Here is a 16209-nt window from a genome sequence, read left to right as displayed (position 1 = left end):
CCAAAACTTAAAAGAAAGCAATTTTCATACCACAAAGATCTTGCCTGATATAGTCTTATCTGAAAATAAGAGACAATAGGGATCTACAATAGAAAATGAGATAAAACAAAAAATTATGATAAACTGACCTTTATTTTAAAAAGAAGATGATAACTCTTACTAATGAGATTTAAATAACTCCATCAGCAATTACTGGCAACGGATATCTGAATTAAAATGGGATTTTATCCAAGGACTGTCAAGTACTAACTATACCCAGTAGAGGGCAGTGAAGTTCCCCCAAAGCCAACTAGGCAGGCTAGGAGGTGCGCACACCAGGGCAATCCATGAGGGCCATTCTGCCTTTTAGTGCCATGATCCTTGCAACGCAGGACATACTGCCCAACTGATATGTCCCTGGAGAAGGGAGCATGAGGAAGGGCTAGTTAAGTCTTGCAATTTGAAAAACTGCCCAGGAAACTGTAGGCTCCCTAAAAAAACCACAAATGCAGTATCCTCACTTTCTGGAGGACTGAGGTCTCTGTGCCTTCCCTATTTCAAACAACTGTCTTGGTGCATAAAAGCCTACTAAATAAATGAGCTTTTCAAAGAGCCTACTAGTCCAAGTTTGACTTACTGTCACTGACTGTATACAGTCACAATAAAATGTTTCAGTCGAGTTTTCTAGAGAAATAAGTATACATAGAAATGACATTCAAATGAAATTTATTCTACCATACAACTGCTATTATAATATTGTATAGCCGATCATCTTTACTTGTCTTCCTTCTATAAATAATATGCTGATTCTAACTTTGAGCAAACTTACGAACTATCTATGATTTTGACAGCCAGTGATAAAGAATTTTCTTTATAAAAATGGTTTCCAATACTGATTTTAGATCAACATGATACACAAAATTAACTTAGAAAAAACAAACACAGTATGCAAAATTCATTTTGATCCATGAATGCAGGTCTTCCCTACAGATGCACTAGATACAAACCAGGAGATGGGAGACTCTTTGCCATGGCTTCTATGACTGTTTAATGCCGGGGATTCCGAGCCTTTAAGTAGTAACAGCACAGCAGAAACTCTTGACGAGACCTACATCCCACTTGTTATAGCCTGCCCAGGGGAGTTGTCACAAACTTTTTGGCTCTCAGAAGAGAGGCATAATCAATATTCTGGAACCACAGGAAACCCAAAAGACAGCAAATAAATCAAACTCTTCTAACTACAGTTCTTATGATCCAATCAGTGTAGCCAATCGTCATGACAGGCAGGCGGAAAGGCTTTCCTCCCTCTTCTTTGGTTAGCGAAGGCAGAGCAGAGCTCTAGCTTCTCGAGTCTGCGCGAGAGCTGCTATGCAGTCGCCCCAGGAAGCATCGCCAAACCTGGTACAGTCGCCTACGCGGTCATTGTTCGCAACACCGTACCTCCAGAAGTGCAGTTCGAATCCTTCGCATTTGTCTTTGCATTTTAGACAGGGGGCTCCAAATCCTTGCTCGTGACCTAAGCCCATCTGTTGAAGAGAAAACAATGTGGATCGATTATTCTATTTTAAAACCTTAAAAAAATTCAATAAATTATACTCTAATTCTACCTATCACTCCTGTTAACGTAATTTTCAAACAAATCTTTTCTAAGGAAGAAAACTCTTTTATGATTAAACCATTGTTTACTCAATGGTAACACCCCGCTAAGCATACAGTGACTCCATGATTGTTATGAGAGGGAAAATACTAGAATCCACTGGATGGGTCGTCGTGAGGGGTCTTCCCAGTGATTTAGAGCCACAGAGATCCCATGTGACCGAGCAGAGCTGCCTTCTTGGGTGGGTTTACTTGCCTGTCCCTTGTACAGAAGCAGACTGCCGGCTTTCTCCTGCAGAGGCACTGAGCAGACTCAAACTGCCGACTGTGTTGGTTAGCATGTAAGTCTCAGCACACTACTAATCCGCAAGTCGTGTGCTTGCTTGGGCAGTAAGTACAGTGAGCCCCAAGAACACCACAGTACAGGAAGCAAACCTGAACCCAAAGCACATATTTGCAGCAAAAAAACCTGCAGATTTTTTTTGGAGTTACCATGAAGACAATTTTAGTCACTAATGATAAAGATTAGAAGGCAAACAATGTTCTATTTCGTGGTAAAGAAAGGAGCCCTAGTGTAGTGGCTATGTGTTGAGCTACAATCTACGTGGTCAGCAGTCAGAAACCACCAGCAGCTCTGCAGGCAAGAGACCGGGTCTTTGGTAAAGAATGTAATTGACAGCGTTCTCCATCACAACACCCCTAGTAAGCACATGCCTTCAGTACGGAGTACACCTCAACACACAAGAAATCCCCACAGCTATACCTATATACCACTAGGACAGCGGTTCTCACCGGTGGGTCACAACCCCTTGGGGTCAAACAACCCTTTCACAGGAGTCGCCCGATTCATAACAGTAGCAAAATGACAGCGATGAAGTAGCAACAACAATGTTATGGTTTTGGGGTCACCACCACATGAGGAACTGCATGCAACAGTACTGACATTGTAATGCAGTAAGCAAAATAGTGAAATTGTCAGGGATTTCATGTTACTTGGATGCACAATCAGTGGCTACAGAAACTAGTAATAAAGGGCATTGGGTAAATTTGCTGCAAAAGACCTCTTTCAAGATGTTCCTTTGAAAACTAAGGTGCACTTAACCCAAACCAGGTTATTTTCAATGGCTCACTTAATAAGGACGAAGGAAGAAGAATGGCTGACTCTGAATCATGGTGTTTGTGAGGCACCATAAACACACCAAGGAGTACCACAAGAATGAACACATCTGTCTTGGAAGACTTCCAACCGTTACAATGCTACTTAGAATGGTGAGGGTGGTGAGACTTCCTCTTACATGCGCTGGACATGTTATCAAGAGGGACCAGGCCAGCAGAAGGATATTAGGCTTGGTAAAACGGAAGGTTTGTGAAACAGAGAAAACCCTCAGTGACATGGACTGACTCGGCACAGAACCGACTGTGAGGACGTACCAGTGCCATGGGCTGGGATTGCCTTGATGGTTCCTAACAACATGAGCCAGTATGGAGAGATGTGATAGTCTGTCAAGTTCTTTCCACTTTTCCAGTGGAAGGGTGTTAACAGAGGATCAGTCTAATGGAAAGCTCTGTGCTATGACCTAAGTACTTCTTGCTAAAGTGACCCCAAATGAAGATTACATTAGTAAGGCTTAATCACATAATGATTATATTATATTTATATTTACAGCTGTTAATTTCTCTCGAATGTAGTGATTCACAGTAAAAAAAAGTGTGTGTGTAGAATCCTGCAATGAAGATTTAGTGGTAGCAGTCATACAAAGTATGAGACATATTCTGTCTCTAAATTAAATATGTATTACCACCTAGGTAATCTTTGTCAGCTTCCAAATCTGAATCTCCTGGTCTGAACATCAGAAGGCTTAATGAAATAATAGAACGATACCATTTTGTTTTCTTTTTTGAATGCAATTCGGAATCTCATATAATTCTGATATAACTAAAAAGCTCAATTAGGTGGCAGAGTTTCTATACTAAGGCATGGGTATAGCTCACTGCTGATTTATAAAATTAACCTGGGGAAGAGACATGTTTTTTCTACCTACTTTTGGTCATTGTCAAGCCATCATTGGTCTTATTACAATTTTACTGCAGCTGAACTGGAGTTCACTGAACATGTGCTCTTTTACAGGGCTCCACTTATGCTTAGGACTGGGCCGCCTCCGGGAGCCCCTTCACCATAAGACACTGGGGAGACCACCGGAAGGAGCCTCTCTCTGGCCTGTTCCCCTGGAGCTGATCTCCAGTGTGTCAAGCAGAAGCTATTCAGTTTTCCAAAGGCTGACTCCCACCACCACCCCCCCCACACCCATTGAAGGGCTTGGACAATCCAAAACCACTGTGTAATCCCTCTAAATATGGATCCCACGTCCTTCAGTTTTATAAAAGGAGATTTTTGAACTACTTTAAAAGGTTGGGGACATGTGTTTTTGTAGCTGTTGTTTTCTTCATTGTAAGCTGAGTTAAAGTTTACAGAGCATATTGGCTTTTCATTTAACCATTCACATACATATTCTTTTGTGACACTGACTGCAACCCCCACAAGTTAACAGCATCCTTCCCTCCATTTCCCCTTGTCCGTCCTTCTGTCTTTTGTCTTGCCTTCTGAGCTTCAAGCCTGGGTAAATGCCACCTCTTTGATCTCCAGTGGTTGAGTTTCTAAGAAGTGACTACCTTCCTGGTGTTCCTGTTCACTTCAGAAGCCTGTCTCCCACTGGGCTGAAGGTGGCGCCAAAGGGCTGAGTTCCCTGCAGGCCTAGGGGTGTCTGAGGGCCACTCGGGAGTTCTGCCAGTCTCTATCAGACCAGTGAGCCTGGTCCCTGTTTTGAATGCAGTGCTGTGCCTCAGGTTTCCCCACTTTACCTCTGGGTCTTATTCTGGTCCCTTCCAGAGGGGTCAGCAGGCAGAGCCAGCCATCATCTAATTCTCTAGTTTCATCAGTCCTTTGTTTCCTCGAGATGTTGGTTTTTATTTTTCCTTTTTCTTGGCTCTGCATGGTCAATGGAAGTCAACAGTTGGATCTTACATGGCCCCTCACTAGTTTTTAGCACCCAGGTACTACTCACCAAAGCAGGGTATACAGCATTGTCTTTGTGACTATGGTTAGCCAATTGACTCAGATGTCACCTGAGACTATGGTCCTGAGGCTATAGTCCAGTGATCCATTCATTTCCTCAGGGTCATTGGTTATGGGTAAAAAGTTTTCATAACTGTGCCCCTTATATGTGTTACTATATTCATGGGTATATTTATAGCACATATAGAACACATGAGAAATATCCTGCCAAGCCTATATATATGACCAAAGATAAACAGAAAATCTCACTGTCACCCAGTGATGCCCACTCATAGCAACCCTATAGGTTTCCTAGAATATAACCATTTACGAGAGTATAAAGTCCAGTCTTCTCTCGCAGAGCAGCTGCTGGTTTTGAACTGCTGACCTTGCGGATCACAGCCCAACACATATATTTATGAAGGGACTTCAAAAAGTTTGTGGGAAAATGAAAGAAAACAGTGGATTTTCTTCAGTGAACTTTTTGAAGTCCCCCAAGTTCAAGGTAGTAGTTCCATTAGGCTGCTCACCCTCATTCAGCTTGAGTGTCTTCCTCTGTCCATCGCACTTGTAGGTGACTGTTAACACTGTGCCTCTAGGGGTGGCAATGGCTGTCTACGTCCCAGGATTTATCTACCTTTGTTGCCTGTAACTTATTTGTGATCCACCCAGTTTCTCCTTTACCTAGATCATTGGTGCTGACCTCTCCCTTAAGGAATATTTGCCCAGATTAATATGTGATTCCACTGCTCTCCTCCCAGCCCTGGTAACCTTCAACTAATGTGTCTTTCTATATGTAAACATTTCTGAGCTTTTCATAGCTGAGGCTTCATAGACTATTTATTAACACTGTGAGAGAATGATCTCCCTCAACATAATGCCTTCTTAATTTATCCATGTTATGAGAAGATGTTCTGCAGATTCAATGTTATTCTTGAATGTTACATAATATTCCATGTGGGAAAGCTTTTTGTGAGCAAGGGATGCTTGAACCAAAATTAAACGTATGTACAGTGTCTAACTTGACAAAGGAGAAGGAAGTCTATTCAATGCAGAGGGAAAGGCACATGCAAATGTCCTGTGCTAGAGGACAGTTAAGAAACACATCTTAAGACCTGTGATCAGAGTAGGTTTTTACTTTTTCTTTCCTTTGGGCAAAGAAGTAATCCCACTGAGCACCGAGCCAGGGATCCAGGTTTAACAGACCTGCACAGCATGGAAAGGGGGGGACACAAGCAGCTGCTCTCATTGTGTCAGCCACCCCTCAGAGAGCCCAGAAAGCCAGATTTGGGGGAAAGCAGACATTTGAGAAGGCATGCTCTCGAGTTCCTCCATCCTCACCGGTCTCTAGGGAAGGATCATGCCATCTCCACTGAAGCGTTGGCTGACCTGCTCTGTGCCCACCTGGACCTCCCACCTATCCCAACACATACACTTCATTCTTCCCCAAGAGTTAAAGGGACCAAAACCAGTAAACAAGAGAAGAAAACGAGGGAAAAGCAATATGATTAACTCTCTCCTTCTATAACTAGTTCTAATTAAAAACAAACAAAACACGAACAATAATTTCTCAAATGGTTACAAGGTTTTTATACTGGTAATGAATTCATTTTCCCAGGGGAATTTTAGTACAAAGTTATTTTACCAAGTTATTTAAAAGCTGGCCTTTTAAATTTTATATTGTATGCCTATAATGTTTAAAGCCTGCTGGCACTAGTACTGATGATCTCTAATTTATGACACATAATTGGATAGGAAATCTGTCCATATTCTTACCCCCTTTACAAAATTACTATTATTAAAATATATGCACAATGCTACTCAAAAATATGCTAGTGTGTTCTCTTTCCATGGACGTAGATAGTCTCAATGTATGTTGTACAATGGTGCTGTAGCAGACCTACCTCAACAGTACAAGGGCAAACTACTCTAGCTCTCTCTACATCTACTATTTTTTCTCTTTATAAACCAAAGTGCCTCAGATGTCTAATTCTATATTGCAATGAGTTTCAGAGCCAGCACTGCCTCAGGAAGGTTCTCAGTCTATTCCAGGGCTTCTTGGGCAATGTCAAAGGACTTTGGAGTTTGCTAGCTCTTCGTAGTCTCAGCGGGGGGGATCTCAACCCTATCTGACAATATTCACTCCTTCACCCCACCCCCACCCACTATATTCAGCATTCCCTGAACTCCAAATCTAAACCTAAACCAAACCCACTACCATTGAATTCAATATTTCTGACTCACAGTGACACAATAGGACAAAGCAGAAATGCCCTTGTGGGTTTCCCAGACTGCAACTGTTGATGGGAGTAGAAACACACCCCAAATGTGTAACCACTACTCCACCAAGGGTTCTTTCCCTACCAGAATTGTCCCCACTTCCTTACACCCATGTCCTCTTGGACTTCAAACGTGTGCTAGTATCTGCCTGAGTGTCTGGGCCCCAGAAAGCCTTGGTCAGTGTAGTCATGTACTATTTAGTGATACCACATTGTACGCAGAGGTGCCGTCAAGAGGGGTGTGGGGAGGAAGTAGAATCTGGCTATGTAAGGCAACTATGAACAGGAGATTCAGATACCAGGGCTCAGTGCTAAGATGTATGCTTACATGTAGGCCCAACGTCTTGTGAAATAAAAGGTATGAAGGGAAATGGAATCAAGAAATACATGGGTTAGAGACACTAAGAAAGAAGAGAGAGAAACGGAAAATGTAGAAAGATTACTGGAGTCAAGAAAAATGTGACCTGGTCCAAGGGGGTCACTGCCAAGTTTCTTACCTTGACAATCAACTTTTTCCCCTTGGGCTCTCATCTAGATAATGAGGGACTTGAATTAGATCTTCTCCAAGATACGTTTGAATTCTCAAGTTATGACTGTAAACTATGATTCAGAGTAATTTTATTTTTCCTCAGCTGTTTTTTAGCATAGCCATCTTCTGAAGATTTAAACACTAAACAGTAAATACTTGTTTGAGAAAGTGAAGAAATTATTTCTTATACCTCTGAGGCATTTGGAGCCCAGCTTAGAGGTATGGGACAGAATGTATACACAGGCAGCATACGATTTAGGTTTGTTCTGTTGTATGTCATTATTTCAATAGTAAATGTGATACGATATTCACCTCAGAGTCAACACGCACTATCTAAAAACACAAGCTTTTTTTGGTAAGTGCACAAGCCCCAAAGTTGTCTACATCATGTAATTTTAGAAACACATTCTAGCCAGCATCGTAGTAAAAGGATATGACAGACTAGTTTTTCTCACTCCAATTCATGGCTGTCAAGTCAATTTTGACTCATATCGACCCTATAAGACAGAGTGAAACTTAGGCAGATAGGCAGGAATGGGGTGTCCATTGACGCTTGCCCAGAGAGCCAAGCATGAGAACAAAGGGCGGCACATTGCACATGCTCAGAGACCTAGGTTTTCCCACGGTGGGCATGGGTAGGCGTTAAACCTGGATCGGCCCACCTGGGCCAGGTGAATTCAATTCAGCAATGGGGTCGATCTGGGGTCGTCCACCACGCCTCCCCCTGGAATCCTTGAAAAGGCAGGAGCCAGGAACTTGAGGGAGGACTTTTGGAGGAGAACTTGGGAGAAGGATCTAACAGAGAGTCGCGGGAAAAGAGATCTTTGCGTGACGCCGAGCAGTCTCTGCCAGGCTGCAATGGTCGGGAGGAATCCTATGGGTGCCACGTAAAACCTGGAACTTCTTCTAACGTTCATTAAACTCACTTGGATCACGAGCCAGGCTTCGGCGTGAATTCTTTCTCGTGTGGAGCCAAGGATAGAGGTGTAACTCTATCTCCAGAGAGCTCGAACATGAAGTGGTTCCGTGACTCGGATATACATGGTAAAGCGGGCTCCCCTTCCTCCTATCCTGGTCTCACTGGTTTGGGGCACTTTCTGGACTCTTTTCACCTCACCACCCCAGGGAGACAGCGCGTAACTTGGAAGGAGTCGGGCTGAACTGTTCCGGCAACGTCTAAGAGATGGATGGCTCCCCGAAGTGGCTCATAAAGGAATTCGTAATGTACCGCCATACCCCACCCCCCATCCTCTTAGTGTTTGGGATTTTATGTCTATCTCTCTGTGCTCGCCTTCTTGGGAGTTTGCATGTCTTCCCCAGGCTAGATCCCTGGGAGGGGGCTGGGACGCTGTGGGAGGCAGGCCATTCCACAAACCTCTTTGCATCTCAATTGCCCCATGCTGATCTCCCTCTAGGCTGTGAGTGGCAGCTGCCATTTTCCAGACCACGTGAGTCGCCATGCCCTGGCAGCATGGCGCCACCTGGTGTTCGCCATTTTTGCTACGGGTCAATGGAGCACGTGACCCTGCCAAGATGGTGCCTACTGCTCCAACCACGTGGAGGGGTGGTGCCTGGGTAACTAGTCCCTCCTATGGTCCCAGAAGCTAGCCCCTCCTCTAGTCCCGGAGCCAAATGTTCCCCTTTTCCCTTTTAGCTTCCCTTGGTCTTCCAAACAAGTTGCTTTGGTGTTCTACCTGTGTGGGTTTGTTCCTTAATACAGGCTGGTCTTCTGTTGCCCAGACCTAGGCCAAAGGCATTCAGAAGCCGAGCCCGAGTAACTGTTAACTTTCGCCTTCCAGTGATGCTGCCTCTGGCGCTTTCTGGGACAGCTCTTAATACAGCTCCACCGCCAGGATACTCCAGCCAGAAATTCTGATTTTTTTAAAAGGGTCCTAAGCTGCCAGATAGATGTCCCTTCCCTTCAGATCTGAGAGTCTGCTCCTGCCAGCAGACGTCTTTGAAGGCCGTAGGGCCACGCCACACAGTGGCCCTCATAGCTTGTGATCTGGAAAGTGGTTGAACCAAAACGTCACAACTGGTCTCTGACTCCTCCTCCCATGGGCAGGGGCACCTGTCTAAAGTCTTAGATTCACGACACTCCAGATGTGGGTGCTGAATCTGCAGTTATCTAACCTTGAGGCATCAAGCTCTTGATAATCTTTGTATCTTTGCTTTCCAGATGGGACAGACCAGCTCAATACCCAGAAATGGCTCCCTCGGATGCATCATGTTCAATTGGGAAAGATTTTATTCCTTTTAATATTGGGGCCACCTCTATTCTGATTTCCTTCCCTGGATCCCTGCCACCCCGCACCTGCTCCATCCTGAAAGTGTCAGGAAAACCTGTAGTTAAACATTTTACTGAGCCTCTCAGATGTCTTCAGAATGACTTCTATTTTTCTCATAGCTTCCTAGTGATACCTGAATGTCCAGCTCCTCTCCTAGGCCGAGACCTACTGTCCAAGGTGCACGCCTGCATAATCATCGGACCTCATCCTCGTCCCTCTACAGCTTTCCAGTTGGTCCTCACAATGGAGGAGCCTCAGATTCCCCCACAGGAACTGTGGGAGCAGACAAATACTCCTGTGAACCACTGGATGGTCTTAGGATGATATTTCAATCTCAGACCCCTCACAGCCTTTAGGCCAGTGAATACCTTTCCTCCGTTCCTGTTTACAATGACAAAACTCTGTGGCACTAACATAACTTCATGGGCACTGCCACCTTACTATCTTACCAATGTCTCACTTAAGCTGTTCACCTGTTGTTTGTTTGTTTTCCAGTTCTCTACCAGTTACCAAGGCCTCTAAACCAAGTATGCCAGCTCCAAGACCACCATCTCCTAAACACACCTCGACATTATCTATCCTGGGCTCTAAATGGACAAACCCTTCTAACAGAGTAGGAAGGGTATGGACCCAAAACCCCCCTTTGCCAGCAGGAAGTAGCTAGAGATGTCGTCCAGTACACCAAAGATTTGGGTCCATATCTCTTCAGGGGGAAGTGTTAGGCAGATAGCAGGGATGGGGTGTCATTGACACATGCCCAGAGAGCCAACCACGAGAACAAAGGGCAGTGCCCTGCACATACTCAGAGGCCTAGGTTTTCCTGCGGTGGGCGTTAAACCTGGATCGGTCCACCTGGGCCAGGTGAATTCAATTCAGCCAATGGGGTCGATCTGGGGTCATCCACCACACCTCCCACTGGAATCCTTAAAAGGGCAGGAGCCAGGGAACTTGAGGGAGGACTTTTTGGAGAACTTGGGAGAAGGATCTAATACAGTCGCAGGAAAAGAGATCTTTGCGTGACGCCGAGCAGTCTCTGCCAGGCTGCATGGTCGGGAGGAATCCTATGGGTGCTGCGTAAAACCTGGAACTTCTAACTCTCATTAAACTCACTTGGATCACGAGCCAGGCTTCGGCATGAATTCTTTCTCTTGTGGAGCCAAGGACCGAGGTGTAACTCTATCTCCAGAGAGAGCTAACAAAACTGCTGAACAGGTCTTGTGGGGCTGGTAAAGAATACTGACAGTATCGTGAACAGACAAAAGCATAAATAAATCTAACTTTGAAGAAGTATGGCTAAAATCAGAGTTAAGGATAGAGAGATTTGGTTTCCCGTACTCTGGACATGTAGTCAGGAGAGACCAGTCCCTGGAGAAGGTCATCATACGTGGTAGAGAGGAGTGGAAATGAGGATGGCCCTCCACAAGACGGACTAACATGAATGACATAGCAGCTGCAACAATGCATTGGCTCAAACTCAGTAACAATGGTGAGGCTGGCGCAGAAGCAGGCAGTGTTTCGCTCTGTGGTTCATAGTCACTGTGAGTCAGAACCACCTCAATGGTACCTACCAACAAGCACAACACATCTTTACAGAAGTAGGCTGCCATGTCTTCCACCAATGGAGCAGCTGGTGGGTTTGAACCGCTGCCCTTTCAGGCACTTTAACCACTGTGCTAGCAGGGTTTCTATTGTTCTTTAATGTCCAAGAGAACAGACCATTTAGACTACTTTTGGAGAAGTTTGTTAGACTTTGGGAATAGTTTCAAGATCTACTGGGGAAAATATCAAAAGAAAAACCTATTAGTAGTCATAGGCAAACAGCTTTTAAAATATCTACACCTAGAGGGGGAGAAAATGGTGACCAGATAGGACTCATCCCTCCAGAGCTCCTGCTTCCAGACCAGAAAAGTGGGAGGTAAGGCGAAGGAAACGGGAAGGTGGAGTCCTGAAATTAAAACTAGGGTACCAGGGTTTCTGCTGAACCCCTGTTTGTGTGGGATTTCCACTCACAAAGCAAACCAAGAACGCTTTAAAGCGCTCTAGCTTTGGCTAGCTCGCAGGCGCTGGCTGTGCCCTTTTCGGGAATAGCTATTTCTGCAGGCAGACACCCGAGAGGGGACAGAATCCCAGACATGAGGAGAACCTCACCCCGGAGTTCTCCGCGTGGTTGGCTGCCTTGAGCCCACGGCCAGGGGAGTGGTGGCAGGTAGCCATAATTTAGAGTAAAAGAAAAAATATAGTATTACCTTAGGAAGATCGCGGTGTGGGAGAAAATAGCGGAAAGTTGGGAGTCAAGGGAGCAAATTTAGTTCCAATTGGCTGAGAAAGAAGCAACCCCCTAATAAGCTGGATCTCCCCACTCTGGGGGCCAGCCTGACAGCCCCCAGATTGGAGCTCATGACAAGCAAAAAAAGGGGGGTGAAATATATATATTATTGGGTTAAAACTTAAACCCAAGTCCAGTTGCTCAGTTCCAAGGAGTACATAGGAGGAGGCCCTTAACATAAATCAGCATAAGAAGCAACCTAGCTAAGGGATGCCAGAACTCAGCTACAGGGCCTGGTGGCTTTTAGCATAACAAAGACCTGCTATAGCAAGAGTCAGCTTTAAACAGCAAGAAGCTGCAGCCCAGTGACTGTCAGAGACAATTACATTTGTGTATACTCTAGCTGGCCAGGGATATATAAAAAAAAAAAAATAAAACCCTCAGGCTCATCGAGCTTGCCTTTTAACTTTTTGTCTCCTCTTTGCCTCTTTCTTGGTCTCTCACATTCTACTGCTAACCTCCAGACTAGTCCCCTTAGCCTAGAGCATTTACATCTGCGCCACACCCAGCTAGGTGAGCTCCACCCTGTGTAGCTAGCTAGAATGGGAAAAACCCTGCTGACTCCCACCAGGGGATACTCTGCTCAACTTCTTACTGGGCAATTCTGCCTGTGTGCCTGGGGGCTTAAGGCAGCTCGGCCAACACTCCTCAAAGCTCCAAGCTTCTCCTGGAACCTCTGCCCAACTTCTGCAACACCAATGGAGGAAACCCTTCTGGGTCACTCCCCGGAGAGGGAAGCCACAGGAGGATACAGTGGTAGGTTAATTCCATAGTGAAATAAGCTATAGGCAGTTCTTAGAAGCACTCCTACAACTCTCCCAGAGAGAGCCAGTGCTCTTTGACTCCCAGGAAAAATGGCACCTGGCTCATCCAAAAAAAAACGCAACACAAACAGCCATCAGCCCTAACAACCTCAACGAAAAAAATGGGAGAAACAAAAGGCAATGTCACAAGATGTCCTGGACATAATGACATGCATAGAGGCAGCAGACATTGAGCTGTCACAGAAAGAAATTTTCAGACTGCTACTTGGAATCATAGAGGATATGAGGGAAACACTACAGAAAAGGATGAAATGATAGAAGAGGTAAAAGCCACAAATCAAAGAGAAATACAGGAGCTTAGGGAGGAGATAACAAAAACCAGTAGCACACTCATGGACCTCGAGAAGCGACTGGAGGAATCAGAGAGCCACATCAGTGACTTGGAGGACAGCCAAGCACACTTTAACAAACGCGAACAAAAATCTAATAAGATCATCAGAGAAGCTGAAGAAAACTTAACAGCTATGTCTGATGCTAGGAAGTGGAACAACATTAGAATTATGACTTACCGGAGGAAGACACAACAAAGAAGTCATCTGCAACAATAGTGAGAGAATTCTTGGTGGAAAGTTTCCCCAGCTTAGTGAATGAAAACCAGGCAACCATTCAGGAGGCTGAAAGAACCCCAGCAAGAATGGATCCAAAGAAGTCACCAAGGCACATCCTAGTTTAATTATCCAACTTTGAGGAAGAGAAAATCATGAGCGCATCTAGGGAAAAATAAGCAATCACATATAAAGATTCCCAAATAAGATTATGCTTAGACCTATCAGCAGAAACTATGAAGAGGTGAGAGTGGAGTAACATATTCAAAAAATTGAAGAAAAACAATGCTAACCTAAGAATACTCTAACCAGTCAAATTATCGATCAAGATAGATGGAGAAGTAAGAGTCTTCCCAGACAAGGAAAAACTCAAAGAATACGTTAGAAGAAACCCAGCCCTACAAAAGATCCTTCCCAACCCAGTATGGGCAGAAGAACAACCCTCACCGAGCATAAACAACAGACCACCACTTAGAACAACCTCATCCAGAGGGCAAAAAAGAGAAAACAGACCTAAATATAGCATTGACTTAAATATAGAAAGACTTGAAAGGCTGCTGAGGTAAGCTTTAAAAAAAGGCAAATGGGGCATAGGGGAAAAGCTACGGTATACAAATATCCCTGGGGTGAGGACCAGGTAATATGGCAGGGACCAGACCAAATACAAGGATATACATGGTAGACAACTAAAAAAGGAGGTGGGGAAAGGAAAAAATAATAAAAAAGAAAAGGGTAGAGGAGGCACAGGGCACTAACCCACCCAAGGGGAGGGTACTTTTTATGTCTCCACAGGGAGAGAGGGACCAGACTTCAACCCGATGCTCCAAGATGTGAATGCAACATGCCAGCATGGCATAGGGAGTCAGTAGAAAGGTCTGGGGGCTGGCCCCAATCCCAACTACTAAGGGGACATCTGCCCCTCCCCTCAGAAGAATTTATATCAAAGGACAGCACTGAGTCTACAGCTCTGGAAGAGAGACATATCTGATCGGAGCACACAGGAGCAGATGAAGGGGGAGGAGGAGAGAGTGGAGCACATCATGACCCACCAGGCCAGGAGATCGATGTTCCCAATTAGAACAGCCAGTCAACAGAGAGGACCATATGGCTGGCCCCACTATGAGACACGATGTCCCTCACTGACCCATAGCCCTACAGGTGGACTTTGGGGCCAGGGCATGGTGCCCCAACTGACTGGACTGGAAAACACTCCTAAAGGCCAACAAACAATCCTTAAACTAACTATAAGCTTTTCTTTCTTGTTGTGTTTTGTTTTGTCATTGGTTTGTTGTTGTTGTTGTTGTATATTGTTGCTTGGTTGTGCTCTGTCTTGTTTTTGTGCATGTTACTATCTCCGCAGGTCTGTCTAAATAAGATAGGCTGGATAAACAATTGGAGGAAAAATCAACAGGACCGACAGTTCGGTGGGGACATGGGAGACAGGGAGGTGGGAGGAAAGGTAGTGGTATTAATAAACCCAGGGACAAGGGAACAACAAACGATCCAAATCAGTGGTGAGCAGGGTGTGGGAGGCCTGGTTGGCCATGATCAAGGGTAATGTAACTAAGAGGAATTGCTGAAACCCTGGTGGGGACTGAGCATGATAGTGGGACAGGAGGGAAGTCAAAGAAAATAAAGGAAAGAACTGGGAGGCAGAGGGCATTTATAGAGGCCTAGATAAAGACATGTACATATGCAAACATATTCATACATGGGGATGGGGAAATAGATTTATGTGCATATATTTATAAGATTAGTATTAAGGTAGCAGAGGGACATTGGACTTCCACTCAAGTACTCCCTCAATTCAAGAACACTTTCTTCTATTAAATTGGCATTCTATGATGTTCACCTTCCCGACACAACCGCTGAAGACAAAGTGGGTGAACAACTAAATGTGGTGAAGAAAGCTGATGGTGCCTGGCTATCAAAAGAGATAGTGTCTGAGGTCTTAAAGGCTTGAAGGTAAACAAGCAGCCATCTGGCTCAGAAGCAATAAAGCCCACATGGAAGAAGCACACCAGCCTGTGCTGCGATCACAAGGTGTCAAGGGATCAGGTATCAGGCATCATCAGAACAAAAATCTTACCATAGTGAATGAGCGGGGAGTGCGGAGTGGAGACCCAATGCCCATTTGTAGGCCACTGGACATCCCCTTACAGAAGGGACTTGGGGAGGAGATGAGACAGTCAGGGTGCGATATAGTAACGATCAAAAATACAACTTTCCTCTAGTTCCTAAATGCTTCCACACCCCCACACCCCCCACTTCAATGATCCGAATCCTACCTTGCAAGCCTGACTAGACCAGAGGAGGTACACTGGTACAGATGGGAACTGGAAACACCAGGAAGCCAGGGCAGATGATCTGGACCAGTGGTGTGAGTGGAGATACTGGGAGAGTATAGGGAGGGTGGGTTGGAAAGGGGGAAGCTATTTCAAGGATCTGCATGTGACCTCCTCCCTGGGGGACATACAACAGAAAAGTGGGGGAAGGGAGACGTGGGACAGAGCAAGATATGACAAAATAATTTATAAATTATCAGGGGTTCATGAGGGACGGGGAAGTGGGGAAGGAAGGGAAAAATGAGGACCTGATGCCAGGGCCTTGGGTGGAGAACAAATGTTTTGAGAATGATGAGGGCAACAAATATACAAATGTGCTTTACACAAATGATGTAAGTATGGATTGTGATGGGAGGTGTATGAGTCCCTGATAAAATGATCTTAAAAAAATTAAAATATCTACACTTATAGGCTCCCCCACAAAACCAAACTCACTGCCATCGAGT

General features: G+C 44.9%; 1 protein-coding gene across 3 annotated transcripts in view; it reads right to left on the bottom strand.

The window, feature by feature from the left end:
• TES (testin LIM domain protein) overlaps positions 1-16209 on the bottom strand; it is a 59004-nt gene that overhangs the window by 21213 nt on the left and 21582 nt on the right. For all 3 annotated transcript variants that reach the window (XM_075558581.1, XM_075558582.1, XM_075558580.1), the window contains exon 2: positions 1420-1505. In XM_075558581.1, the coding sequence (XP_075414696.1) occupies positions 1420-1505 (86 nt within the window). The remainder of the gene's footprint in view (positions 1-1419; positions 1506-16209) is intronic.

Source organism: Tenrec ecaudatus, chromosome 9 (assembly GCF_050624435.1).
Source record: "Tenrec ecaudatus isolate mTenEca1 chromosome 9, mTenEca1.hap1, whole genome shotgun sequence".
NCBI classification, from domain to species: domain Eukaryota; kingdom Metazoa; phylum Chordata; class Mammalia; order Afrosoricida; family Tenrecidae; genus Tenrec; species Tenrec ecaudatus.
The sequence above is the reverse complement of the archived record's forward strand: the minus strand, read 5'-3'. Positions and strand labels throughout refer to the sequence as shown.